The sequence below is a fragment of the Gymnodraco acuticeps genome, unplaced genomic scaffold (genome assembly GCF_902827175.1).
Source record: "Gymnodraco acuticeps unplaced genomic scaffold, fGymAcu1.1, whole genome shotgun sequence".
NCBI lineage: Eukaryota > Metazoa > Chordata > Actinopteri > Perciformes > Bathydraconidae > Gymnodraco > Gymnodraco acuticeps.
This window is the reverse complement of record NW_022990872.1, coordinates 187,501-210,669: the sequence shown is the minus strand read 5'-3', so window position 1 is coordinate 210,669 and position 23,169 is coordinate 187,501. Positions and strand designations below refer to the sequence as shown.

The 23,169-nt window shown below is 38.6% G+C and overlaps 1 protein-coding gene across 1 annotated transcript in view; it reads left to right on the top strand.

The window, feature by feature from the left end:
• ncam1a (neural cell adhesion molecule 1a) overlaps positions 1-23,169 on the top strand; it is a 296,215-nt gene that overhangs the window by 206,105 nt on the left and 66,941 nt on the right. Inside the window, 1 exon segment of the mRNA XM_034233380.1 lies at positions 10,571-10,721. Coding sequence (XP_034089271.1) covers positions 10,571-10,721 — 151 coding nt within the window.

Here is a 23,169-nt window from a genome sequence, read left to right as displayed (position 1 = left end):
TTTTATTTATTTATTTTATTTATTTTATTTATTTTATTTATTTTATTTATTTTATTTATTTTATTTATTTTATTTATTTTATTTATTTTATTTATTTTATTTATTTTATTTATTATATTTATTATTACTTATTATTATTTATTTATTATTATGATTATTTTGTATTGCTATTATTTGTATTATCCTTATCATTATTAAATCTGCATGTGTTTCTACCTGAGTTCTGCTGACTAGTCTATATGCATATTTTTTCTTTTTAATGTAGAAAGTAACCATAATGAAATACAAAGCGTAAAATGTTAGAGTTTGACATTTACTTTGATTTATTCACCTCCACTCCGTCTCTCTCCTGCATCCATTTTCTCTAGCGCCTTTTTTTTTTTTAATGCAACCAATCTGCCTATATGAAAGTGGTCTCCGGGAGCCCCCGCCTCATATTAAATAACTCGGCTCTGGTGCAGCTGTTAGAAATGAAATGCACGTAACAATAGGAGAGTTATTCTGGGATGCAGATGCAGTGAAGCTTCAGAGCACCTGTCCCACAGCGGAACTCAGTATTTGGGCCACCGTGCCCTACTTTACAGCTGTGTGATGAATAATGTAACATCAAATATGTTACTGTGAGATGAAGCATGCTACAACAACTAAAAATAGCACGGTCAGAACATCATGTCCTTTCCACATGTGTGTGTTATAAGAAAATCAATGAGGATCAATGAGGCTGGGGTTCATCTGTGTTTCTCTGAGAGCACTTCACAATTAATTGCTTTTATAAAATAGTGCATTATTCAAGAGGAATGTTTGGTTAAGCTAAAATATGTGAAAATATCTGATTGAATTATTGTGGAGCTGCAGAGAAGTCCCGATGTTCGACAGACTTCATCAGAAATCCTCGTTTGGTTCAGATCGCCTTCAAATAATCGCACTATTACCATTTAAATACACTTTTAATGACAATATGACCAATGCTTATTCCTTCCAATACCACAAATCATTATGCAATTGTAATATCAGTCAAGATAATGGCATTGGGAAGCGCTCAGGCACGAGACCTATTTGAACATTAAAACATAGAGGCACAAAATACACATTTGAAACCTGGAAATTGGCATAAAATGGCCCATTTTTGTCAAATGTACTTCTTACGATAAAAATAGAGGTCTATGGCACAGTGTGTGTATTATATAATGCTCCGCTGCACAAGCAACCCTTGTTATGGTTCAAAAAAAGCAAATATTAGACACGGCTTAAATGCTCTTAATGTTAAGAGTGGGCACAAATTTGCCCTGAGGCTAAGAGCATTTGCATAAGTCGAAAAATGTTCAGCTTGGGTGAAATTACAAACTTATCCCAAGGCTTTAAGAGTCCAGTTTATAAATATAAGGAAAGCAGGAAATAAAGAGTCTCCAGAGAGAAATAGCGAGGGACATTTTGTGATCAGGTGGAGAATAACACGTTGTACTGTCAGTGGAATTTCCTATTTTCTATTTTATTGCATATTTTACTTCACTTGTGGTTATATAGATATTCTAAGTCTATTTGTCTATTATTTTATTAGACATTTTTTACGTTATCATCTCGTCCATATTTTTTTTCAAATTATAACCTTAACTTTTTACGTTTAAACAAATATTTGTTTTTAATATTTCAACCTATATTTATTAAAATAATGTTACTTTTTCTCTTTTATTGCAGATGTTTACATTATCTTCTTATGTCTATATCATTATTTGTATTAATGTATTAATTGAGTCATAAAACCTACTTCCCCCTGGCATAAATCAAATATTCAACATCACGCTGTCGTATAAGTATAAGGTCGTATACACGTATAAGTCACCATGAAATCATTAGAATTAATTAACCTTTCAAAATAAAGTTCACAAAACAACTCTGAGCGAGGATAGAGGAAATTAGGGACATTTCCAACATGAGACGCACTGCTTTTACCTGACCAATGGGGACGGGTGGCGCAGTGGTCTGTGCGTTTGATCATCAGATCAAGGGGGCGTTGGGGAACTCCAGTTCGAAACCCGCTCCGCCGCGTCAGGCCGTTGTGTCCTTGGACACTTCACCCGAATTTGCTCCTGTGGGTATTGTCCACAGTAGATGACCATTACATGTATGATCTGTATGTGTATTTGTAAAGCGCTTTGAGAGTCTTTGATAAAGCGCTATAATAAATATAAGGATGATTATTATTTATTATTAAATGTCATTGATAAAGTGCTTAAAATTCATTAATTTTGCGATGCAGAGCAGCCCAGACTTCTAGAGCTGAGTGTTGTGCCAACAGTAAAAAATACATACACAAATATATTCATTTTTCTTCATGTCAGGAAAAAGAAAACAGCCTTTCGTTGAACATTTCTCCGATTCACCAACTGTAGAGCGTCAGTATCTGATAGCGACATTGCTTTCCTTCTAGCACATAACTTTTTCCTTTTACAACTTCTGATTGGGAAACTTCTCCGAGTGTTATCATCAGTATATTATCCGTAGAGATCAGCTCCAGTATCCCTAGTTGTTCCCATTCCCTGAGCCATTTATCACTGCCAATCAGAGGAAGCATTCACACAGCGCGGTGCATTCACTGAATCTTATCTTCCACCTGCAACACATGCCTACGGTCCCAGATCTCAGTGTCCGAGAGTCTTCTTCCCTTCACAGCCTGTCAGCCTCCCTCTGACTATCTATCAGTTTTAATTTAAAGCCGTGGTAATCAGAAAATCCCTCCGATCTTTGGGTAATAGCTGTCACTAAGTTCTCACCGGACGGTCATTCATCATTGGCTCGTTCTCCACGCTCGGTCTTTCATTCACATTCTCAGGCATTTTCAAAAACATTTGAAATTATGGAAAAGCTTCTTTTCAAATTGGCCATCTTGTAAAAAAAGTGTAGCAGATGTTATCATTGTATCATCTCGACATGAGTGTGTGTGTGTGTCCTCGTGTTTAATCACACCATTAGAGTACAATCATGGCTATTACTAAAGGTGGATAAGTGGAGGACACCGCTCTACATACACGGACGAGCTAATCAGAAACATTACCCATGATGAGAAAGACTGATTTGAAAAGTGTTTAGATATGGGTAATGGCTAAATCATAATTATCTTTTCGTGCTCTTTTTCCCTTTCAAATACGGCTTCGTAATTAATAAATAACCTCATGTTGCTTCAGGAAAAACCAGTTAAGCATTTTGACCAGTTCTTTAAACTCCCTGAATAAAATAAGCCAGTAATCCTATATAAAGTCACCAGCTGTGATGAACACCTTAACATCAACAATCAAAATCATTTAATATGACTCTGAAATGAACGAATTACTTTCACATTTTGAAACCAATTGTAGTATTTTTCTACCACTGATTATAACAAAAAGGAAGATAAATGCAGTCCGATCCAATGTTAAAGTTAATCTCAAACTGTGTATACTTTTATTCTGTAGAACCAGTATTGATGGTATCACGGCGAGAATACTTCTGTGTTACTTGTGTGCCAAACTCCGGAGCTTCGGGGATAGAGCCTTCTCTGTGGCAGCCCCGAAGCTCTGGAACTCCCTCCCCCAAGACCTCCGTGAGTCTGAGTCCCTCACCCTGTTCCAGTCCCGCCTCAAAACCCACCTCTTCAACTCTGTATCCATAAGCCCCCCCCCCCCTCTCAACCAACTTCCTCCTGACTGCTTTTATGTTTTGTTTTTTTCTTTGTTTCTACCCTCCCTCCCAAATGTAAAGCGTCTTTGGGTTCAAGAAAAGCGCTATAGAAATATAATGTATCATTAAGATGTTGAAATGTGTTGCCCCACCTCCCGGGGATGAAGATCAATGCTCACTCTCTGAGCCTGCGTTGGGCAATCGATCACAGCCTGCATTATGTCTGCATTATCAGAGTTGCATAAACAATACAATACAGGCCTCTGTGATGGATGCCCTCGTCTCTTTTCAAATGGATGTTAATAGATTTGTTATGCACTGAGGTATGTCTCCAATAATGATTGAAAGAAATGTGTTTCTAGCCAATATGATAAAACATTCCAAATCAAAGGTATGATCCTTCAAACAAGCAGCCTCCAAAGCTCACTGCGCTGCACTGTGTTGCTTCTTTTTCCTCTCTAGGCTTCTTGGACGCGACCAGACAAATATGAGGTATGGCTACTAAAAACAGTAGCCTGACTGTAGTTGTATTAGCACAAACTTATACCGTAGAACCCCCCCCCCCCACTTAGCCCACTTGTAATGCTCGCTACATTAGTTGTGCACTAAATATGTAGCCCATTAGACCCGTAGTTCAGTACATTTCATCCATTTAGTTCCAGAAACACTTCGACTTGCCCTATTTACTTGTCCCAGTTTATTTTTGTCGACACATTTCATGTTGAGATGCCGAGACTTTCACAGTAGATTAGATGTTGGTCATTTAGCATGCGGCACGGTCTGGTTAGTTCGCACACTTTGCTTTATTCACGGGAGAAACAAAATGCTCACAAACACTGTCTGCTCTGCTGAGGCCTAGCTAGATGCTAACCAAATGCTAATGGCTTTTGCCAATGGATTGATGGGTCTGCATTTTCTTTTTGTTCATAACGTTAACATTCACTTTAACCACGTACTTATACAACCCTCATTTAACTCACTCTAACCAAGTAGTTGTGTTGACATTTGAAGGTCTTTTGGTATGAAGTGTACCACTGATAACGCTGATCTTTAAGACCTTAGAAATGGGTGCTAAAATTAAACATTTAATTTCTACTTTTGCATCTGTCTAGCTCCTCTTAGAGACTCCAATGACATTGGAGTGCCACAGTCCTAAACCCCGGACGTCATATCGACGTCATAAATCATAAATCTAATCGATAGATTTATGATTTGAAAATTATAAAAGTAGGATAGACATGTGGAGATTATCCGGCTGAAGAGAACGTGATCCGTCTCTTCAATGTGTTTCAACCACAGACCTGATTTCCAGCTATTTCCAAAACCCTTTGGAGAAATTGCATTGCTTTGTTGAAGGAACCGGAAGGAGTTTACTTCCGGGTTTTAGGACACATCACGTGGCACTCTATTGCCACTCACCTATTTGTGTGAAGTTTATTGCAATAATCTGATATCATGAGTGTGTTTTAATCTCCCAGTGTGACCCGTTTTGCCTCACATTGTTCAACAGTACACCTTTCTTCCATGATGGTTTTCTTTCTAGGTTTTTCTTGCTTTTATAGACGACTAACTGCTCTTTTAGTATAGGTAAAGTGTAAAACTGTTACTGTCGTACAGTATTGCTCTGTCAGTAGATAATTGCTTGTCAAGAAATGTGTTTGTGAGGTTGTCTTTGACGATATACAGTTTCCTTGTTTTAATAGAATAGATATTGTGTGGTTATCCTTATAATGCCGCTTGTCTTGTGGACGAACTTATTGAAGACAGAAACTATCGGAAGATTATATTAAATATTATGATGAAGCCTAACATAGAAATCTGTCTATGAATGCACTTCTAATGGCACAGCAGTGATCAAACTAATCTGAAGTAGATGTTAATAGTTTTGGTGTTTGAGTGAAACCCAGCTGGATTTAGCTCTGTGATGGGCATCACATGCTGCCAACAAGCATACGTTATCTAATTAGTCGTGATGATAAATGGACCCTGAATGGTGATTATGCCGAGGAGCCTTTACAGTGTGTCTTTATTTCAGTGAGAAGAGCGGCTTGACACTTGCACCAGATGAAGGTCTGATATAACCCGCCGCTGAACGCTTTAATGTCAGCAGTGCTGAATAAGTCACTTTAACACCCGGCCACCAAGCTGCGTAAATGTCAACATTTCTGACTTCAGCTGACAAGGCGCCGGTTCACCTTGACTCGCGTCCTACAGAAAGATACGGCCCAGAATGAACAGACAGTTAAGTGTTAGGGAGCATTAAAGACTGTTGTCTCGACTTCATTTTAAATCAAATCAAAATCTTGTATATTGCCCAACATATCAAGTAATACAATAGATTTGCCTCAGAGGGCTTTACAATATGTACAGATGAACAAAACATGAATGAAATATACAAATAATCCTATGGCTAGGTTCATGGTAAGCCTGTGCCAGCCCTAATTTTCAGCTTCATCGAAAAGGAAAGTATTGAGCCTAGCAGCATATCTAGGGATGTTAAAAGTAAGCCTGAGCCAGCCCTAACTATAAGCTTTATCAAAAGGGAAAGTCTTAAGTAGGCTCTTAAAAGTGCAGGGGGGTCTGCTTCCTAAACAATAGCTGGAAACTGGTTCCACAGAAGAACAGCTTGATAGCTGAAGGCTCTTGACCCTATTTTTCTTTTTGAAGACTCTAGGAACCACTAATAATAATAATAATAATAAGCAATGGGTCATTAGTAGGGATGTAAGGGAATATCGCGATATCGCGGTAAATAAATGTCTCAATACCGTCGTGAGACTGACTAAATGAACCGCGATTTCTTTAATATATATTTTTTTAAACCTTTATTTAACCAGATGGTCCCATTGAGATCATCAATCTCTTTTTCAAGGGAGACCTGTCCAACATGGCAGCAAGTAGGTTACAACATGAACATAAAACAACAGATAACACAAAAGGACATGGCTACATGTACATACCTAGAGACATTGACAAGTACCAACAAATTCACATTTTCTTTTCTTTATTTTTCAACATCGCGATAAATATCGTACCGTGGACTTTTTATCACGATAGTATCGTACCGTGAGTTTTTGGTATCGTTATATCCCTAGTCATTAGGGTACTACAAACTCTCTTTACTGATCATTAATGGCTAAGAGTGAATTGCACTTAAGTCTAACTAAACTCAACCCAAACTTCAGCTCTACTTAATGACACACAGCTCTACTTTCATCAGACTTGATGCCAATTCAATTCGTCAACTGTGCACTCGTCAGGAGGGAAAACGTTCCAAGTGTTTCACATCACAAGGATTAGAAACAGTTACCACCATTCTTATTAGAGCATCAGTATTGACTACAGCAACCTATACAATGAGGAAGAATGTTGAACGATTTTGGGACTGAAAAAGTTGCCCAGACCCTCAATTGAAAGTAGATTATAGAGGAGATGGAGTCAGCAATTAGAGAGTAAAAGGTGGACCAGAAGATTTGTCAGTCTGGCAAAAGCACAGAGACACAGACAGAAAAACACTGCAGGGGAGAGCTTTACAAAGATGTCTTCCAGGCAAACTGAAAGACATCTGACATACCTCTCACTCACATGGGCCACCAAGCTGATAGTGCTAGTCCCACATCATCAGCGTTTAAGTGAAATGAAAGCCATATATATTACTCCTTTGTCGTCAGTGCTACCTTGAAAAAAGGGCTCTAATCTTTAGTTTCTCAAGTCTTTATATACTACAGCCAGGAAGAGAAATGCTTTGCTTAAGAGTGGAGTGCTTTCTGGGAAATGTGGTTTCGGACATTAATGTTTAACCACTACTAATGACTTTGGTTATCCGACCATTTTCCATCTAGTTCAGATGTAATCAGCAGTTATTACTGTTAGCTTCAGCTTAAGTTATAGTGCAATGTTTGCACTAACACCATATTTATATAAAAATAAAGGCAATAAACAGTTACATCTCTACTTTACATAAGGGTGTCTGCACAATCTCACATTACAGCAACAAAATCCTTCGGTTTTTGGCAAACCGAGTACCAGAAAATATACATTTAAAAAAATAAATAATAATAATTGTTGTTGGTCAGAGGTCAATGTTAGGGGGGCACTGGCCCCCCCTGGTCCCTCCCTAGAACCACCCCTGGTTAGTGGAGGTGCTGACAGGAGAAAAGTAGACATTTGTAAACGTCGTGTCACCTTTGATTTCCATTTAGTGAAATGATATAGCCGCACATATAAAGAGATAATGGGTTTTCTTCATTGCTCCAGCGGCTCCAGTCTCCTCCTATATAATAATTGTACAGAATATCTGACAAGCGAAACCTTCAAAGGCTATGAAACATCATTTCAGCTCTGCCGCACAATGCAAATAAGCAGGGACGACACAAACAGTGCAAAGTCATTAACATTTCATCGACACAAGTCCTCTTTTATAATTAATTGTGACAACTCCCGGTTGTATAATTAAAATCATGAATTTGAATTAATGAAGAAATGCAAACGCCTGTTCACTTCTTCCTCCATTAACGTCCTCCCTGTTCCCACAGTGAGTCCAGTTCAGTGTCTCTGCAGAAAGCAAAGATTAATGCTGCCCTTTCAAAATGTTCCAGGACACTCCCTCAGATCTTCGGTAAACAGCAGAAATATTTTGGCGACGTTTGCATCTCCTTCGCTCTGTGGAGGATCCCACTTCATTCATTAATGCTAATACAACAATTACCATTTAATAATGTATAAAACATAAACGCTGAATGGCTGAAATATGAATAGCAAATCATGGCAGGCGAAAGGAAGATGTATTATCATGCTGGTTTAAACTATGTGTCGCCAAAAGGGAAGAAAGATGTTAATATATATTTAAATTATAGATCCTGCCTCATGGCTCTATTTTTAGTATTGATGTCCTCCTACCTTCTGTTTTTGAACTCATTTGCTGTCCTGGAAGGAAGCTTGCATTAGTTTTTTAATACTGTGTTAACACGCTGCTGTGACAAAACAACGTCCCATTATGGGATCAATAAAGTATATCTAACGTTATCTGAAAATGAAAATGTTCTGGTATCACTATAAACGTCACTGAACAGAGCCTAAAAGCAGCCGATGCTCCGGCCTCATCTTTTAATCTGACAACCTGCGGATTAACCCAGGTTGTAGCGCATGATTAAAAAAGCAAGTAAGGTCAATGAACCAGCGTCAGTGACTCCGCTGTAATACAACAGGTTCATCTGAGCAAGCAGAGAGCTATTGAGCCAAATAAAACCAGGTCTAACAATGCATTTGTCACAACTGCAATTATGTTGTTCAACCTGCTCTTAGGCCTGCTGTAAACCTGCAACTAGCCAGTTAAATGGTAGAGAAAAACATCAACATACTGTAGCTCCAAGCTGTGGGTGAGTATGAAGGAAGGAGGGAGGGAGGAATCAACCCATGCAAGGATGAAGGGATGAAGGAGTTGATAAGTAATGTGGGATTTGGGTAATGGTGAAGGGGATGATGGAGGTAGGAATTAAATGATTTACGGCCCGTCCACACGGCGGCGTGCGTTGAAGCTTCAACGCTTCTGCCCATTCACTTTGAATGGGGTGACGTCACGCTTTGCCGAACTGCATTGTGGGAGCGTCGCTTCGCTTTGCTCGCTTCAAAAGTTGAGCAATGTTCAACTTTTGAAGCTTCGGTGGAAGCGTCAGCCAATCAAACCATATGCCAGTACAAGCTCTAGCCAATCAAACCGCGTGCTTGTGTGTCCGGGGCGGGAGATTCATGTGATTGGTTGTTGGTCGAGTTTCAGACACGCCCACCGGCAAGCTTCAACGCACGCCGCCGTGTGGGCGCTGCGCTAGGGGTGGATGGGTGAGGATGAGGATGAAGGGAGTGAGGAAGGAAGGGATAAAGGGAAAAGATGAGGGTATGGTGAAGGGATGAGGGCAGTCCGGGATACACAGATCTACGGATGTTGGTAGGAGTGAAGGAATGAGGGGAGTGAGGGATGTAGGATTGATTTAGCAGTCGATTGGTGGAGGGATGAAGGGATGAAAGGATGTAGCTGAGTATGAAGGGATGAGGGCAATGAGGAAGGAAGGGATTAAGTAAAAAGATAAGGGTAAGGGTGAAGGGCAGTGTTTCCGCCAGACCGGTGCTGAAGTTTGACTTGAGCCGTCCCTTATAGATACTGTCTTTTTCCGTTAGTGAGCCGGATCATTTGGCTCGGCTCTCTTAAAGCGCCGGCTGTGTCGGCTCTTCATGTTACCACAGTTTACCACGGAGCCTCAGTTTCGCCGCTGCGAGGCTCTGGTGCTCCACTAGCACCGCTCATCGCGTCCAGATCGCGCACGTTCCGTGTTGTCCTGTAGCAGGCACCGCCGATGTCGGGGGAAACGATCTTCAATACTCCGAAAAGAATCCCACCAGACTCCTTTGCCCCTCCAACAGAGGGACGTCCTTTTTCCTTTTCGTTATTTCAAGCGATAAAAACTCTCGATCTTCTCTCAAATTATTAATATTGTTGGACGCCCTCGGCTCGAGTTCAGGGCGTCCCGAGCTGAATAAGGGCGTCAAATGACGGCAAGACGCCCCCTGTCGGAAACGCTGGTGAAGGGGGAAGGGATAAAGGGATCTGGGTGAGGATGAAGGATGAGGGGAATCGGAGGGCGGGAAGAACGGATGGAAGATTGAAAGGATGAAGGGATGAAGTGGTTGAAGGGATTAGGGGAGTGAGGGATGAAGGGATTCTCCCGAAAATGGTTAACTCATTAACTTCATTTATTTCCAATCTAACTAGAAAACAACCCCGTAATTTCTCTCTCTTAGTAGGAACCCTTTAACAACTCTCATGACCAAGATGACGGATGACAAAGACATGCTTCCACTTCTTTGAGAACGTCCTGCTTTATAAGTGAGACTAATTACTCTCCCGCTCATTTCTTTGCAGAGCCTCGACAGAAACATCGTGGTCCGCAGCCACGCCCGAGTGTCCTCGCTCACGCTGAAGAACGTCCTGTTCACGTATGCCGGGAAGTACCTCTGCAGCGCCGGGAACTCCATCGGACAGGACGAGCAGCACATGTTCCTGGAAGTCCGCTGTGAGTAACACCACTCTTCTTATATGTAGTTTATTTGTTTAGAGAGAGGCGAAGTCCCTCCCTTTCCTCCATGGGACCTTATTTCGGGAAAAGTATGTATTGAAGTCAATGGGGAGAGAAAGATTATCTCTCGATCCCGTTTGAATTGTGCCACAAATTACACACATGATGTTTGTCAATTTAAAAGATAATTTTGCAAGTCAAAAAAATAAAATGTGTCGTAAAACTGTGAAGTAACACTTGTTTTTGTGTGAAACCGCTCAATGAACTACATCTCCCGTCTCGCACCACACACCAAGACGGCCGCCACGTTGAAACATTTCACTTCTTTCTTTCAGAATGAGGCGGAAAGTATTAAAAGAGGTGAAAATCACTCCAAGTCTGGGCACGTTGAGAGCTGCATACACACAAGGGGAGTTAGTCGGTTCCGTGAGAGCCAGCATGCGGGACCGGGACTCTGGGATTTGTAGTCTTTCTAGTTGCGTATTTTTCAAAGTCTTATATTTCAACAGTTTTACGACAAACTGTGACTTTTTTGACATGGAAATGATTTTTTAAGATTGACAAACATCATATGTAATTCGTGGCATAATTCAAACGGGATCGAAAGATAATCTTTCTCTCTCCATTGACTTCAATACATAATTTTTCCGAAATAAGTTCCCATGGACCGGAAGTAGATGGGCGGGACTTCGCCTCTCTATAGTGTCGTGGACAGTCCCCATTGATCAACAGTCACAACAAACAGTAAATGGGCCAACATTGCTAATTTCCAGCTGTTGTCCCCGGGCCATACGATACCCTTAAAATCACAATTACTGTATTTGTAATGTTTGAATTGATGCATAAGTGAACCTATTACTAACAACAGCTGTTATTGCTCTTGATGTGCATTAATTGTCTTTTTACAGTTGCATTTCACTCTTAGAATGAAAGCAAACGAGAGTATCTCCTATATGTTCGAAAAAATCATTTTATTTGATGATTAAATAGATTTTTCTCCTTTTTATTAAGACTTTAATTGACAATTTTCTTATGTTACATTTTACAGTAAAATCATATTTGGCACCATTATGAATGTTTATAATTGTTGAATTATGTGTAATTTGGTCAATTATGTAAATCAGATTTAATTTACTTGGTTAATTGACTAAATTATACATAATGACATACATTTTCACAAAGGTTCCCTACCTGTTATAACAGTGTAATCTCGAAATAGAGGGTTCAGAATCGTACCAATTATATTTTGCACACAGACCCACTACCACACATATAATAGACGAATGAAGATCAAAGAATACGTTTCACTGTCAGACATCTTTCTAGTTGAAGTGCTTGAGTCTTGAAAATTAGAATCTTCTAATCTCCGGGGTTCTTTGTTCAATGGCATTAAAACGAAAAAAAAATGCGGTTGAAGGTTAATCCATAGGTTAATCCAATGTTTCTGTCACTTTGAAAAAATTATTGATAATCCATAATCCAATGTGTATGCAAAAATGAGAGAATACAAATTAGCTGCTAATGGTAGCCACCAGAGTGTCAATCATCAAAATCGACCAAGGGGGGCCAGAGATATGGAAAATCCACCCAAGTGACCCCAGAAGTGTTTTTTTTTTGCTAAACCTCTCTAAAAAGGTCAAATATCACTTGTTTTGCATCAATCTTGATACAGGGTACTTATTATATGTTGTACTTTGGATTCCTAAAGCTTTTAGTCTACCTTACCATCATTCAAGGTTAGTTTTCACTATAAGTAAAAAATAGTGTTTGGACGGACACTATAATTTACAGGTTTTTACCATATTCAGTCTGAATTTACTTTAAAATAAAAAACATCTATATTGATTCTGACTTTTCTACATCCAACTCACAGGTTTATCCTTACTTTGAGAACAAAGATTATTAATTTAACCCTTTTAGAAGGGAAGATATGGTCATTTGTTCTGGGAATGTCATTTTCGAGCCTGAGACCTGAAAAACAGGGATGGGGTTCAACAGGTTAAAAACACCTGTCTCTTGTTGTTGTTGACATTGAACAACAAACACGTCCGTGAAGACTCTTCAGATGAAATGCCATGTCATGAAAAGTCTGTGTAAAATGTCCGTAAATAATCTCAGATTGTAGAATCGCTCTGTGATTGATGATTAGACGGTGTCGCCCCCATGTCAGAGTAATGGTGCTGTAATCAGTGTACTTGGTGCTCGTGGTTTTCTCCTCGTGTCTCAAGTAGTGTTTCCTGAAATGGCTTTTTCTTTCTTAGCCGTTCATTTTAGCTGTAGGCAATGACCCAAAGCTTTTCAACAACAAACACTTGACAGACTAGACAAATATTCCATCTTTAGACAGAGTTCTGCAGTCCGTCTGGCGGTTAGTCCAAGAGTAAAGTCCAGGGCTGCACAATGAATGGTCATTTGATCCAAATCACAAGAGGGACTGGTGCAAATCACAGTGAGCAGAAAAAGGAAATTATGTGAAAGTAAGAATGAGGTATCGTGGAGCTGCAGAGAAGTCCCGGCCTAAAAAAGGGTATTCTACCGACTTTTTCCAAACATTGCAACCCTAGTAATCTCAACACATTATATTTGGTGCTTTGTTACTACTAATTTAACTGAGTGGCCTGAAATTAAAACACTGTCACCAGCAAATATCTTTGGAATACTTCCGTCCTGGCTGCACTTTCTAAATTCAACAACTTAATTGTAAAGCTATTTTCTCGTGCTATCGGCATTTCGCTTCTAAGGTGAAGTGAACCAGCATAGATGAAAGCACTAAACCGTTAAATGCTTTGCTTACATTAGTCCCCGGCCATTTTCCTTAGTGTTCCATATAAGGATTAACTTTACATTGTACTTACTTGTAAGGTGCAACCCAATTTGAGTTAGTTATTGCATATATTAACACATAAGGTTGATTTTACACATGGCTTGGCATCAGATGCCCTAAAGTGTGATTCATGTTTATTTTGGGGTTTAAATTGATACTCAAAAACATTGCTGATTGCCTTAATCTGTTCGTCATGTTTCCTTCAGATCTAAAGTGAATTTAGGTTTTTCTTAGCATTGTACTGACTGCAAATAAATGTATGTTGGAATCAGAGGAGGACAGCGTCAGGACCAAAGAAAGGTTTTTCTGCACACTCAGTGTCACCTCCGTCTTCGGGGGATGAAAGGTGGGCGAGCGTTAGCGGTATCACTGCGATTAGTTACCATGGAAACAAAGGTCTTAGCTCTGACATAGCCCCGAGGTACAGCGGCTGTCGAGGCTTTAAATGTGTCTGTCCTCAATTTATGTGACGCTCTAATTACTTTGATCTTTGAACATCAATAATGTAGAATAGAAAGCCTGTGCAACCAGGCCATTGACGTTTTTTTAAAGATATTATTTGTACCTGTATATTACCTTTTATTTACCTATGTTCTATAAGAGACTGCCAAGTGTTATGAGCTGAGAGATATGACCATCAAAGGGGCCGTATTGTGCTTTTGGGGGGCTTTCCCTATATAGGTTTGTGTGCATGTAAATGGTCTGCAGAGGCTAAAATCTCTGAGTTCCCTCCAGGCTGAAGTTCATTCTCCCCATTGCTGTGCATTAATTTCACGAAAGTAATTTAGCATAATCAAAACATGTCCTTGGAAAGATTGGACGTGCCCAATGGGAGCCAAACAACACTTGATCTCTTCTTGAAATCTAACGAACCTTGGTACAAAAGACAGCGATAAATAAAGCAGATTAACACTTAATTGGATTAATATGCCGTCCTCTCAATGTGTCAGCAATTTGCTCAGAGGAGATATAATCACAATGCAGCGTTGATAGAGCTGTTAGCAGTTAGCTCAAGTAATCAGCAAGTAATCAGGGTGCTGATTCGCTGTTGCCAAGCAATTATCGATAAGAAAAGGTGCTTTGTCTCGAGCACGGCTCTCACTCTCTGTCCTCTCTATCGCCCACTCTCACAATGAAGACGTTATCAAAGCGTGGAACTCACAATCTGCTGCTCAGCGTGATCCCATTAGCTCAGCGTGTCCACGATGCTGCTGCCGCTCTGATAGGAAAGTGTTAATAAGTTCTCTGTTTGAGCTCCTCGCGGCTCAGGTTTGTTTAGCATGATTGTCTGAAAGCAAGCGGGCTCATCTCCGCCCCGCAGACATTTCCACACCGGAGCAGAGCTTTCATGTTTTACTCCGGCAGCGTGTGTGTCTTCAAGAGGATCCTTATTAGCATTGGCTTTTCTTTACACACTATTTAAACATCAACAGAAAATAAAGAAAAACAACGAAGTCATTAACAATCAAAGATGGAAGTGGAAACACAAATGATCATCCATCATTAAAAAGTAACAACATTTACATACAAACAGCCTCACAATACGTCTTGTTAGCAGTTATCATTTCCATGATGATACCTAGCTTATTCAGGGTTGCCAACTCTCACGCATCTGGCGTGTGACACACACTTTCACTCTCACTCTCAGTCTCACGCTCTCTCGCTGCCCAAACTATTCTCACGCCAAAAACAAGATGAACGGCGATCGTTTTTGGTTATTTACAATGTTGAGTTGACAGCTGCTCGAGCTGTGGATCCGCTCCCTCCCCGCCCCCACCACTCTCAACAACGTTAACAGACAGCAGAGCAGTGGGAGCCGGTTGGTCAATCCCGACCCGTATTGCGCAGATCTGAGATCCAGTAGAAATGATAACAAGTAAAAGCCTGCTGCTTATTGTTCTACTCGGCCAACATAGAGTCAAAGAGTATGAGAGTGAGAGTGCGTTAATTAATATATGTGGCAGTTTGGAGTAGATGTGTGTGTGTGTGTGTGTGGTGTGTGTGTGTGTGTGTGTGGTGTGTGTGTGTGGTGTGTGTGTGTGTGTGTGTGTGTGTGTGTGTGTGTGTGTGTGTGTGTGTGTGTGTGTGTGTGTGTGTGTGTGTGTGTGTGTGTGTGTGTGTGTGTGTGTGTGTGTGTGTGTCATGTATAGGCCTCTCACGATAATTAATTTAGTTGGATACATTTTCCCGGAAATTATTGCGATAAACGATAATATTGTCGGCACCGTTGTCTGACCATTTTAGACCACTGACATAATGATAATAGATAATAATTCTAGTACATCCTTTCAAACTGCTCGTCACATCCTCATGTAAAGTTATCGAGGTCATTTTTATTTATCGTACGATAAGTCAATGAATTGCTTATCGCGACAGGCACACAATGAAACAGTGGAAACAAACATGTGTTTGACTTTCATTAGTGAATGAAACTTTGTGCCCTTTATAGTCTGTGTCCAATATTGTGTATTTGTATATATTGTATATATATGCTACGGTCCCGCTGCTGACACGATAGCAGTCATTTCGTGCGCATATGTGTAATTAAACCCATGATATCAAAATCTCACTCCAGCCAGGAACCCAAAGTTGGCAACCCTGTTATACTATTGACTTAGTATTTGATGCTCCAGATGGTAGAATAGTACATGGTATGTAGTGAAGCAAAAGCCTGAAAAGGGCCGCAAAATGTATTTATGTATTTGCTAAAGGCCTGATGCAGAACAATATGTGTTTTCTGTGCTGACCTATACCAGCAGCAGTAGCAGATACTTCCCTCTGACTTGCCAACGATCGATAATCTGACGGAGAGGCTGCAGAAATCAAAGCTGCAGGTCACATGCTGTGCATCGAGTCTAAAGGTCCAACAGCAGCACTGATGGAGGAGCGGGGTCTAATCAGGGCTGCAGGAGATGAAGCACTATTGACTCAAACTCGTCCATCAATCCGGTTTCAAGGATCCGGGGTCAGGAGGACAGAGTCAGGCCTCAGCGAAGCACAATACTCTCAGGCTGTGACGAGAGCAGGGTCTAATAAAGGGAAACAGTCATCTCCTGTTATAGCCTCTTCCAACAACGCTTCTAAAAATAAAGGGTGAAGAGTTTTAGCCCATATGGTTTCAATTGAACTCTACGAGCGTGTCGCAGTGAGCATGAATGGCTGCAGTGTTATTTCTGTCTCTGCAGGTATCAGATGTGGAGTGAGAGGAAGGATCTCAGTTTCCAAAATGCACCGGCTGAATGTTTCTGAAGCCGTTTGAAGTGACACCGTTCGGCTTTGTTATTTCTGTTCGCTCAAAGCTCTCAGTATGATCGTACGCTTATTAGACGTACTGTGTAACAATGGCCTGGTGAGACTTTAAAGCAACAAAGAAGACGCTTTGTCGCCAGTAAAATGGGCAAAAATGACAATTTAATGCTGCATAAAACCATCCCTTTCTTTAAAAAGGGATATTAAAGAATGCCTTGTAGAAAGATACAGCCATCATCCTGCACTCAGCACGTGTTTCATATACAAACCCCACAGTCTGTCTTCAGGAGTGTGTTTCATTCGTCTTTATTCATGCAAAGATTTCTAAAAAAAGGTATTTCATTGGTAGCAAGAATAAGATCAGCTATACATTGATCCTTGACCTCAAGAACATGTCCAAACAAAGTGGTGGAAATATGAGCAAATATGTTTTGACTATTTTAGAACCATTTAGCCTACCAAAACCAACTTATCATTGTTTAAAAATGATCACTTATAACTTTTGATTTCCAGATTTTCTTCAAGGTTTTCTTATTTATTTTCTCCTGGTTGCATTTATTGTTTCTTGACGAAAGCAACGAGGCAGCATCAGAGCATCTTCTCGTTTTCATCCCGAGAAATAGGAACTTGCCAGCTACAGTCGATAGAGCATCTTTTTCAAAGTAGATTGATGCTTTTTTCAAATATGGCATCGAAGTTAATTCACCATTTAAGAAGAATAAACCAGCATACAATCTGTTGCCTGAAAGCTAGTTTTTCTTTTGTCACATTTTGTAGTAAAGTATTTGTAATTTAATAACACCCAGTGAAGTTGTCTCCAAGCGGGAGGGAGTTAGCTAATTGTATTTAAGGTCAGATAAACACTTCATAAGTTGATTACATTTCGCGACCCATATCCTTTTGAAGTCAATCTAGGGTAGACCTTATATAACTTGAGAGTTGTTCTCTTGATGCATCCGTGACACAGTTGCGCAGAGCTATATCAATGCAGAAGTGGGCGTGGTTAAATCTAAACTGTGTTAAAACGATACATGCCTCCTGGCCAGATTAACGACTTCAGATATTCAGTGTCCTCTTCCTTCCTATGTGTTGTGCAGATGCTCCGAAAACGTTCTCTTGATACATTCTTGACACAGTTTTGCAAAGCTATATCAATGCAGAAGTGTGCGTTGTTGAATCTAAACTGTGTTAAAATGATAGATGCCTCCTAGCCGGATGAAGGAGTGAAGACTTCAGATAATCAGTGTCCTCTCCCTTCCTCTGTGTTGTACAGAAAGTACACACATCCTTTACTCAAGTAGAAGTACAGATACTCGTGTTTAAAAATACTCTGGTAAAAGTAGAAGCACTGACTAAACTTCTTTACTCAAGTAAAGAAGTATGGGCTTCGAAAAGTACCCATAACTTTGTGTCCTTGGGCAAGACACTTCACCCTAATTTGCTGTATTCACTGTTACAGGTATGATGTTTAATATGTAATGTAAAGCGCTTTGACCATTCGGAGAAGTGCTCCAATAAATGTAAGAAGTAGAAAGTACAGGTATTTGAGTTCAACATGTAAGAAGTAGGAAGTACAGGTATTTGTGTTCAACATGTAAGAAGTAGAAAGTACAGGTATTTGAGTTCAACATGTAAGAAGTAGAAAGTACAGGTATTTGAGTTCAACATGTAAGAAGTAGAAAGTACAGGTATTTGAGTTCAACATGTAAGAAGTAGAAAGTAAGGTATTTGAGTTCAACATGTAGAAGTAGAAAGTACAGGTATTGTGAGTTCAACATGTAAGAAGTAGAAAGTACAGGTATTTGAGTTCAACATGTAAGGAAGTAGAAAGTACAGGTATTTGAGTTCAACATGTAAGAAGTAGAAAGTACAGGTATTTGGGTTCAACATGTAAGAAGTAGAAAGTACAGGTATTTGTGTTCAACATGTAAGGAAGTAGAAAGTACAGGTATTTGAGTTCAACATGTAAGAAGTAGAAAGTACAGGTATTGTGAGTTCAACATGTAGGAAGTAGAAAGTACAGGTATTTGAGTTCAACATGTAAGAAGTAGAAAGTACAGGTATTTGTGTTCAACATGTAAGAAGTAGAAAGTACAGGTATTGGGTTCAACAGTAAGAAGTAGAAAGTACAGGTATTTGGGTTCAACATGTAAGAAGTAGAAAGTACAGGTATTTGGTTCAACATGTAAGAAGTAGAAAGTACAGGTATTTGAGTTCAACATGTAAGAAGTAGAAAGTACAGGTATTTGAGTTCAACATGTAAGAAGTAGAAAGTACAGGTATTTGGGTTCAACATGTAAGAAGTAGAAAGTACAGGTATTTGGGTTCAACATGTAAGAAGTAGAAAGTACAGGTATTTGGGTTCAACATGTAAGAAGTAGAAATACAGGTATTTGGGTTCAACATGTAAGAAGTAGAAAGTACAGGTATTTGTGTTCAACATGTAAGAAGTAGAAAGTACAGGTATTTGAGTTCAACATGTAAGAAGTAGAAAGTACAGTATTTGGGTTCAACATGTAAGAAGTAGAAAGTACAGGTATTTGTGTTCAACATGTAAGAAGTAGAAAGTACAGGTATTTGTGTTCAACATTGTAAGAAGTAGAAAGTACAGGTATTTGAGTTCAACATGTAAGAAGTAGAAAGTACAGGTATTTGGGTTCAACATGTAAGAAGTAGAAAGTACAGGTATTTGGGTTCAACATGTAAGAGTAGAAAGTACAGGTATTTGATGTTCACATGTAAGAAGTAGAAAGTACAGGTATTTGTGTTCAACATAGTAAGAAGTAGAAAGTACAGTATTTGGGTTCAACATGTAAGAAGTAGAAAGTACAGGTATTTGGGTTCAACATGTAAGAAGTAGAAAAGTACAGGTATTTGTGTTCAACATGTAAGAAGTAGAAGTACAGGTATTTGAGTTCAACATGTAAGAAGTAGAAAGTACAGGTATTTGTGTTCAACATGTAATGAAGTAGAAAGTACAGGTATTTGTGTTCAACATGTGTAGGAAGTAGAAAGTACAGGTATTTGTGTTTCAACATGTAAGAAGTAGAAAGTACAGGTATTTGGGTTCAACATGTAAGAAGTAGAAAGTACAGGTATTTGGGTTCAACATGTAAGAAGTAGAAAGTACAGGTATTTGAGTTCAAGCATGTAAGGAAGTAGAAAGTACAGGTATTTGAGTTCAACATGTAAGAAGTAGAAAGTACAGGTATTGAGTTCAACATGTAAGAAGTAGAAAGTACAGGTATTTGGGTTCAACATGTAAGAAGTAGAAAGTACAGGTATTTGGGTTCAACATGTAAGAAGTAGAAAGTACAGGTATTTGTGTTCAACATGTAAGAAGTAGAAAGTACAGGTATTTGGGTTCAACATGTAAGAAGTAGAAAGTACAGAGTATTTGTGTTCAACCTGTAAGAAGTAGAAAGTACAGGTATTTGTGTTTCAACATGTAGAGAAGTAGAAAGTACAAGGTATTTGAGTTCAACATGTAGAAGTAGAAAGTACAGGTATTTGTGTTCAACATGTAAGAAGTAGAAAGTACAGGTATTTGTAGTTCAACATGTAGAAGTAGAAAGTACAGGTATTTGTGTTCACATGTAAGAAGTAGAAAGTACAGGTATTGTGTTCAACATATAAGAAGTAGAAAGTACAGGTATTTGGGTTCAACAATGTAAGAAGTAGAAAGTACAGGTATTTGAGGTTCAACATGTAAGAAGTAGAAAGTACAGGTATTTGTGTTCAACATGTAAGAAGTAGAAAGTACAGGTATTTGAGTTCAACATGTAAGAAGTAGAAAGTACAGTATTTGGGTTCAACATGTAAGAAGTAGAAAGTACAGGGTATTGTGTTCAACATGTATGAAGTAGAAAGTACAGGTATTTGTGGTTCAACATGTGAGAAGTAGAAGTACAGGTATTTGAGTTCAACATGTATGAAGTAGAAGTACAGGTATTTGTGTTCAACATGTAAGAAGTAGAAAGTACAGGTATTTGAGTTCAACATGTAAGAAGTAGAAAGTACAGGTATTTGAGTTCAACATGTAAGAAGTAGAAAGTACAGGTATTTGTGTTCAACATGTAAGAAGTAGAAAGTACAGGTATTTGTGTTCAACATGTATGAAGTAGAAAGTACAGGTATTTGAGTTCAACATGTGAGAAGTAGAAAGTACAGGTATTTGAGTTCAACATGTATGAAGTAGAAAGTACAGGTATTTGTGTTCAACATGTAAGAAGTAGAAAGTACAGGTATTTGAGTTCAACATGTAAGAAGTAGAAAGTACAGGTATTTGAGTTCAACATGTAAGAAGTAGAAAGTACAGGTATTTGTGTTCAACATGTATGAAGTAGAAAGTACAGGTATTTGAGTTCAACATGTGAGAAGTAGAAAGTACAGGTATTTGAGTTCAACATGTAAGAAGTAGAAAGTACAGGTATTTGTGTTCAACATGTAAGAAGTAGAAAGTACAGGTATTTGAGTTCAACATGTAAGAAGTAGAAAGTACAGGTATTTGTGTTCAACATGTAAGAAGTAGAAAGTACAGGTATTTGTGTTCAACATGTAAGAAGTAGAAAGTACAGGTATTTGAGTTCAACATGTAAGAAGTAGAAAGTTCAGGTATTTGAGTTCAACATGTGAGAAGTAGAAAGTACAGGTATTTGTGTTCAACATGTAAGAAGTAGAAAGTTCAGGTATTTGTGTTCAACATGTGAGAAGTAGAAAGTACAGGTATTTGTGTTCAACATGTAAGAAGTAGAAAGTACAGGTATTTGTGTTCAACATGTAAGAAGTAGAAACTACAGGTATTTGTGTTCAACATGTAGAAGTAGAAAGTACAGGTATTTGTGTTCAACATGTATGAAGTAGAAAAGTACAGGTATTTGTGTTCAACATGTAAGAAGTAGAAAAGTACAGGTATTTGACTTCTAACATGTAAGAAGTAGAAAGTACAGGTATTTGTGTTCAACATGTAAGAAGTAGAAAGTACAGGTATTTGGGTTCAACATGTAAGAAGTAGAAAGTACAGGTATTTGAGTTCAACATGTAAGAAGTAGAAAGTACAGGTATTTGGGTTCAACATGTAAGAAGTAGAAAGTACAGGTATTTGGGTTCAACATGTAAGAAGTAGAAAGTACAGGTATTTGAGTTCAACATGTAAGAAGTAGAAAGTACAGGTATTTGAGTTCAACATGTAAGAAGTAGAAAGTACAGGTATTTGGGTTCAAACTGTAAGAAGTAGAAAGTACAGGTATTTGAGTTCAACATGTAAGAAGTAGAAAGTACAGGTATTTGGGTTCAACATGTAAGAAGTAGAAAGTACAGGTATTTGGGTTCAACATGTAAGAAGTAGAAAGTACAAGTATTTGAGTTCAACATGTAAGAAGTAGAAAGTACAAGTATTTGTGTTCAACATGTAAGAAGTAGAAAGTACAGGTATTTGGGTTCAACATGTAAGAAGTAGAAAGTACAAGTATTTGTGTTCAACATGTAAGAAGTAGAAAGTACAGGTATTTGGGTTCAACATGTAAGAAGTAGAAAGTACAGGTATTTGAGTTCAACATGTAAGAAGTAGAAAGTACAGGTATTTGTGTTCAACATGTAAGAAGTAGAAAGTACAGGTATTTGTGTTCAACATATAAGAAGTAGAAAGTACAGGTATTTGTGTTCAACATGTAAGAAGTAGAAAGTACAGGTATTTGTGTTCAACATGTAAGAAGTAGAAAGTACAGGTATTTGAGTTCAACATGTAAGAAGTAGAAAGTACAGGTATTTGTGTTCAACATGTAAGAAGTAGAAAGTACAGGTATTTGTGTTCAACATGTAAGAAGTAGAAAGTTCAGGTATTTGAGTTCAACATGTAAGAAGTAGAAAGTACAGGTATTTGTGTTCAACATGTAAGAAGTAGAAAGTACAGGTCTTTGTGTTCAACATGTAAGAAGTAGAAAGTTCAGGTATTTGTGTTCAACATGTAAGAAGTAGAAAGTTCAGGTATTTGAGTTCAACATGTAAGAAGTAGAAAGTACAGGTATTTGTGTTCAACATGTAAGAAGTAGAAAGTTCAGGTATTTGTGTTCAACATGTAAGAAGTAGAAAGTTCAGGTATTTGAGTTCAACATGTAAGAAGTAGAAAGTACAGGTATTTGTGTTCAACATGTAAGAAGTAGAAAGTTCAGGTATTTGTGTTCAACATGTAAGAAGTAGAAAGTACAGGTATTTGTGTTCAACATGTAAGAAGTAGAAAGTACAGGTATTTGAGTTCAACATGTAAGAAGTAGAAAGTACAGGTATTTGTGTTCAACATGTAAGAAGTAGAAAGTACAGGTATTTGTGTTCAACATGTAAGAAGTAGAAAGTACAGGTATTTGTGTTCAACAT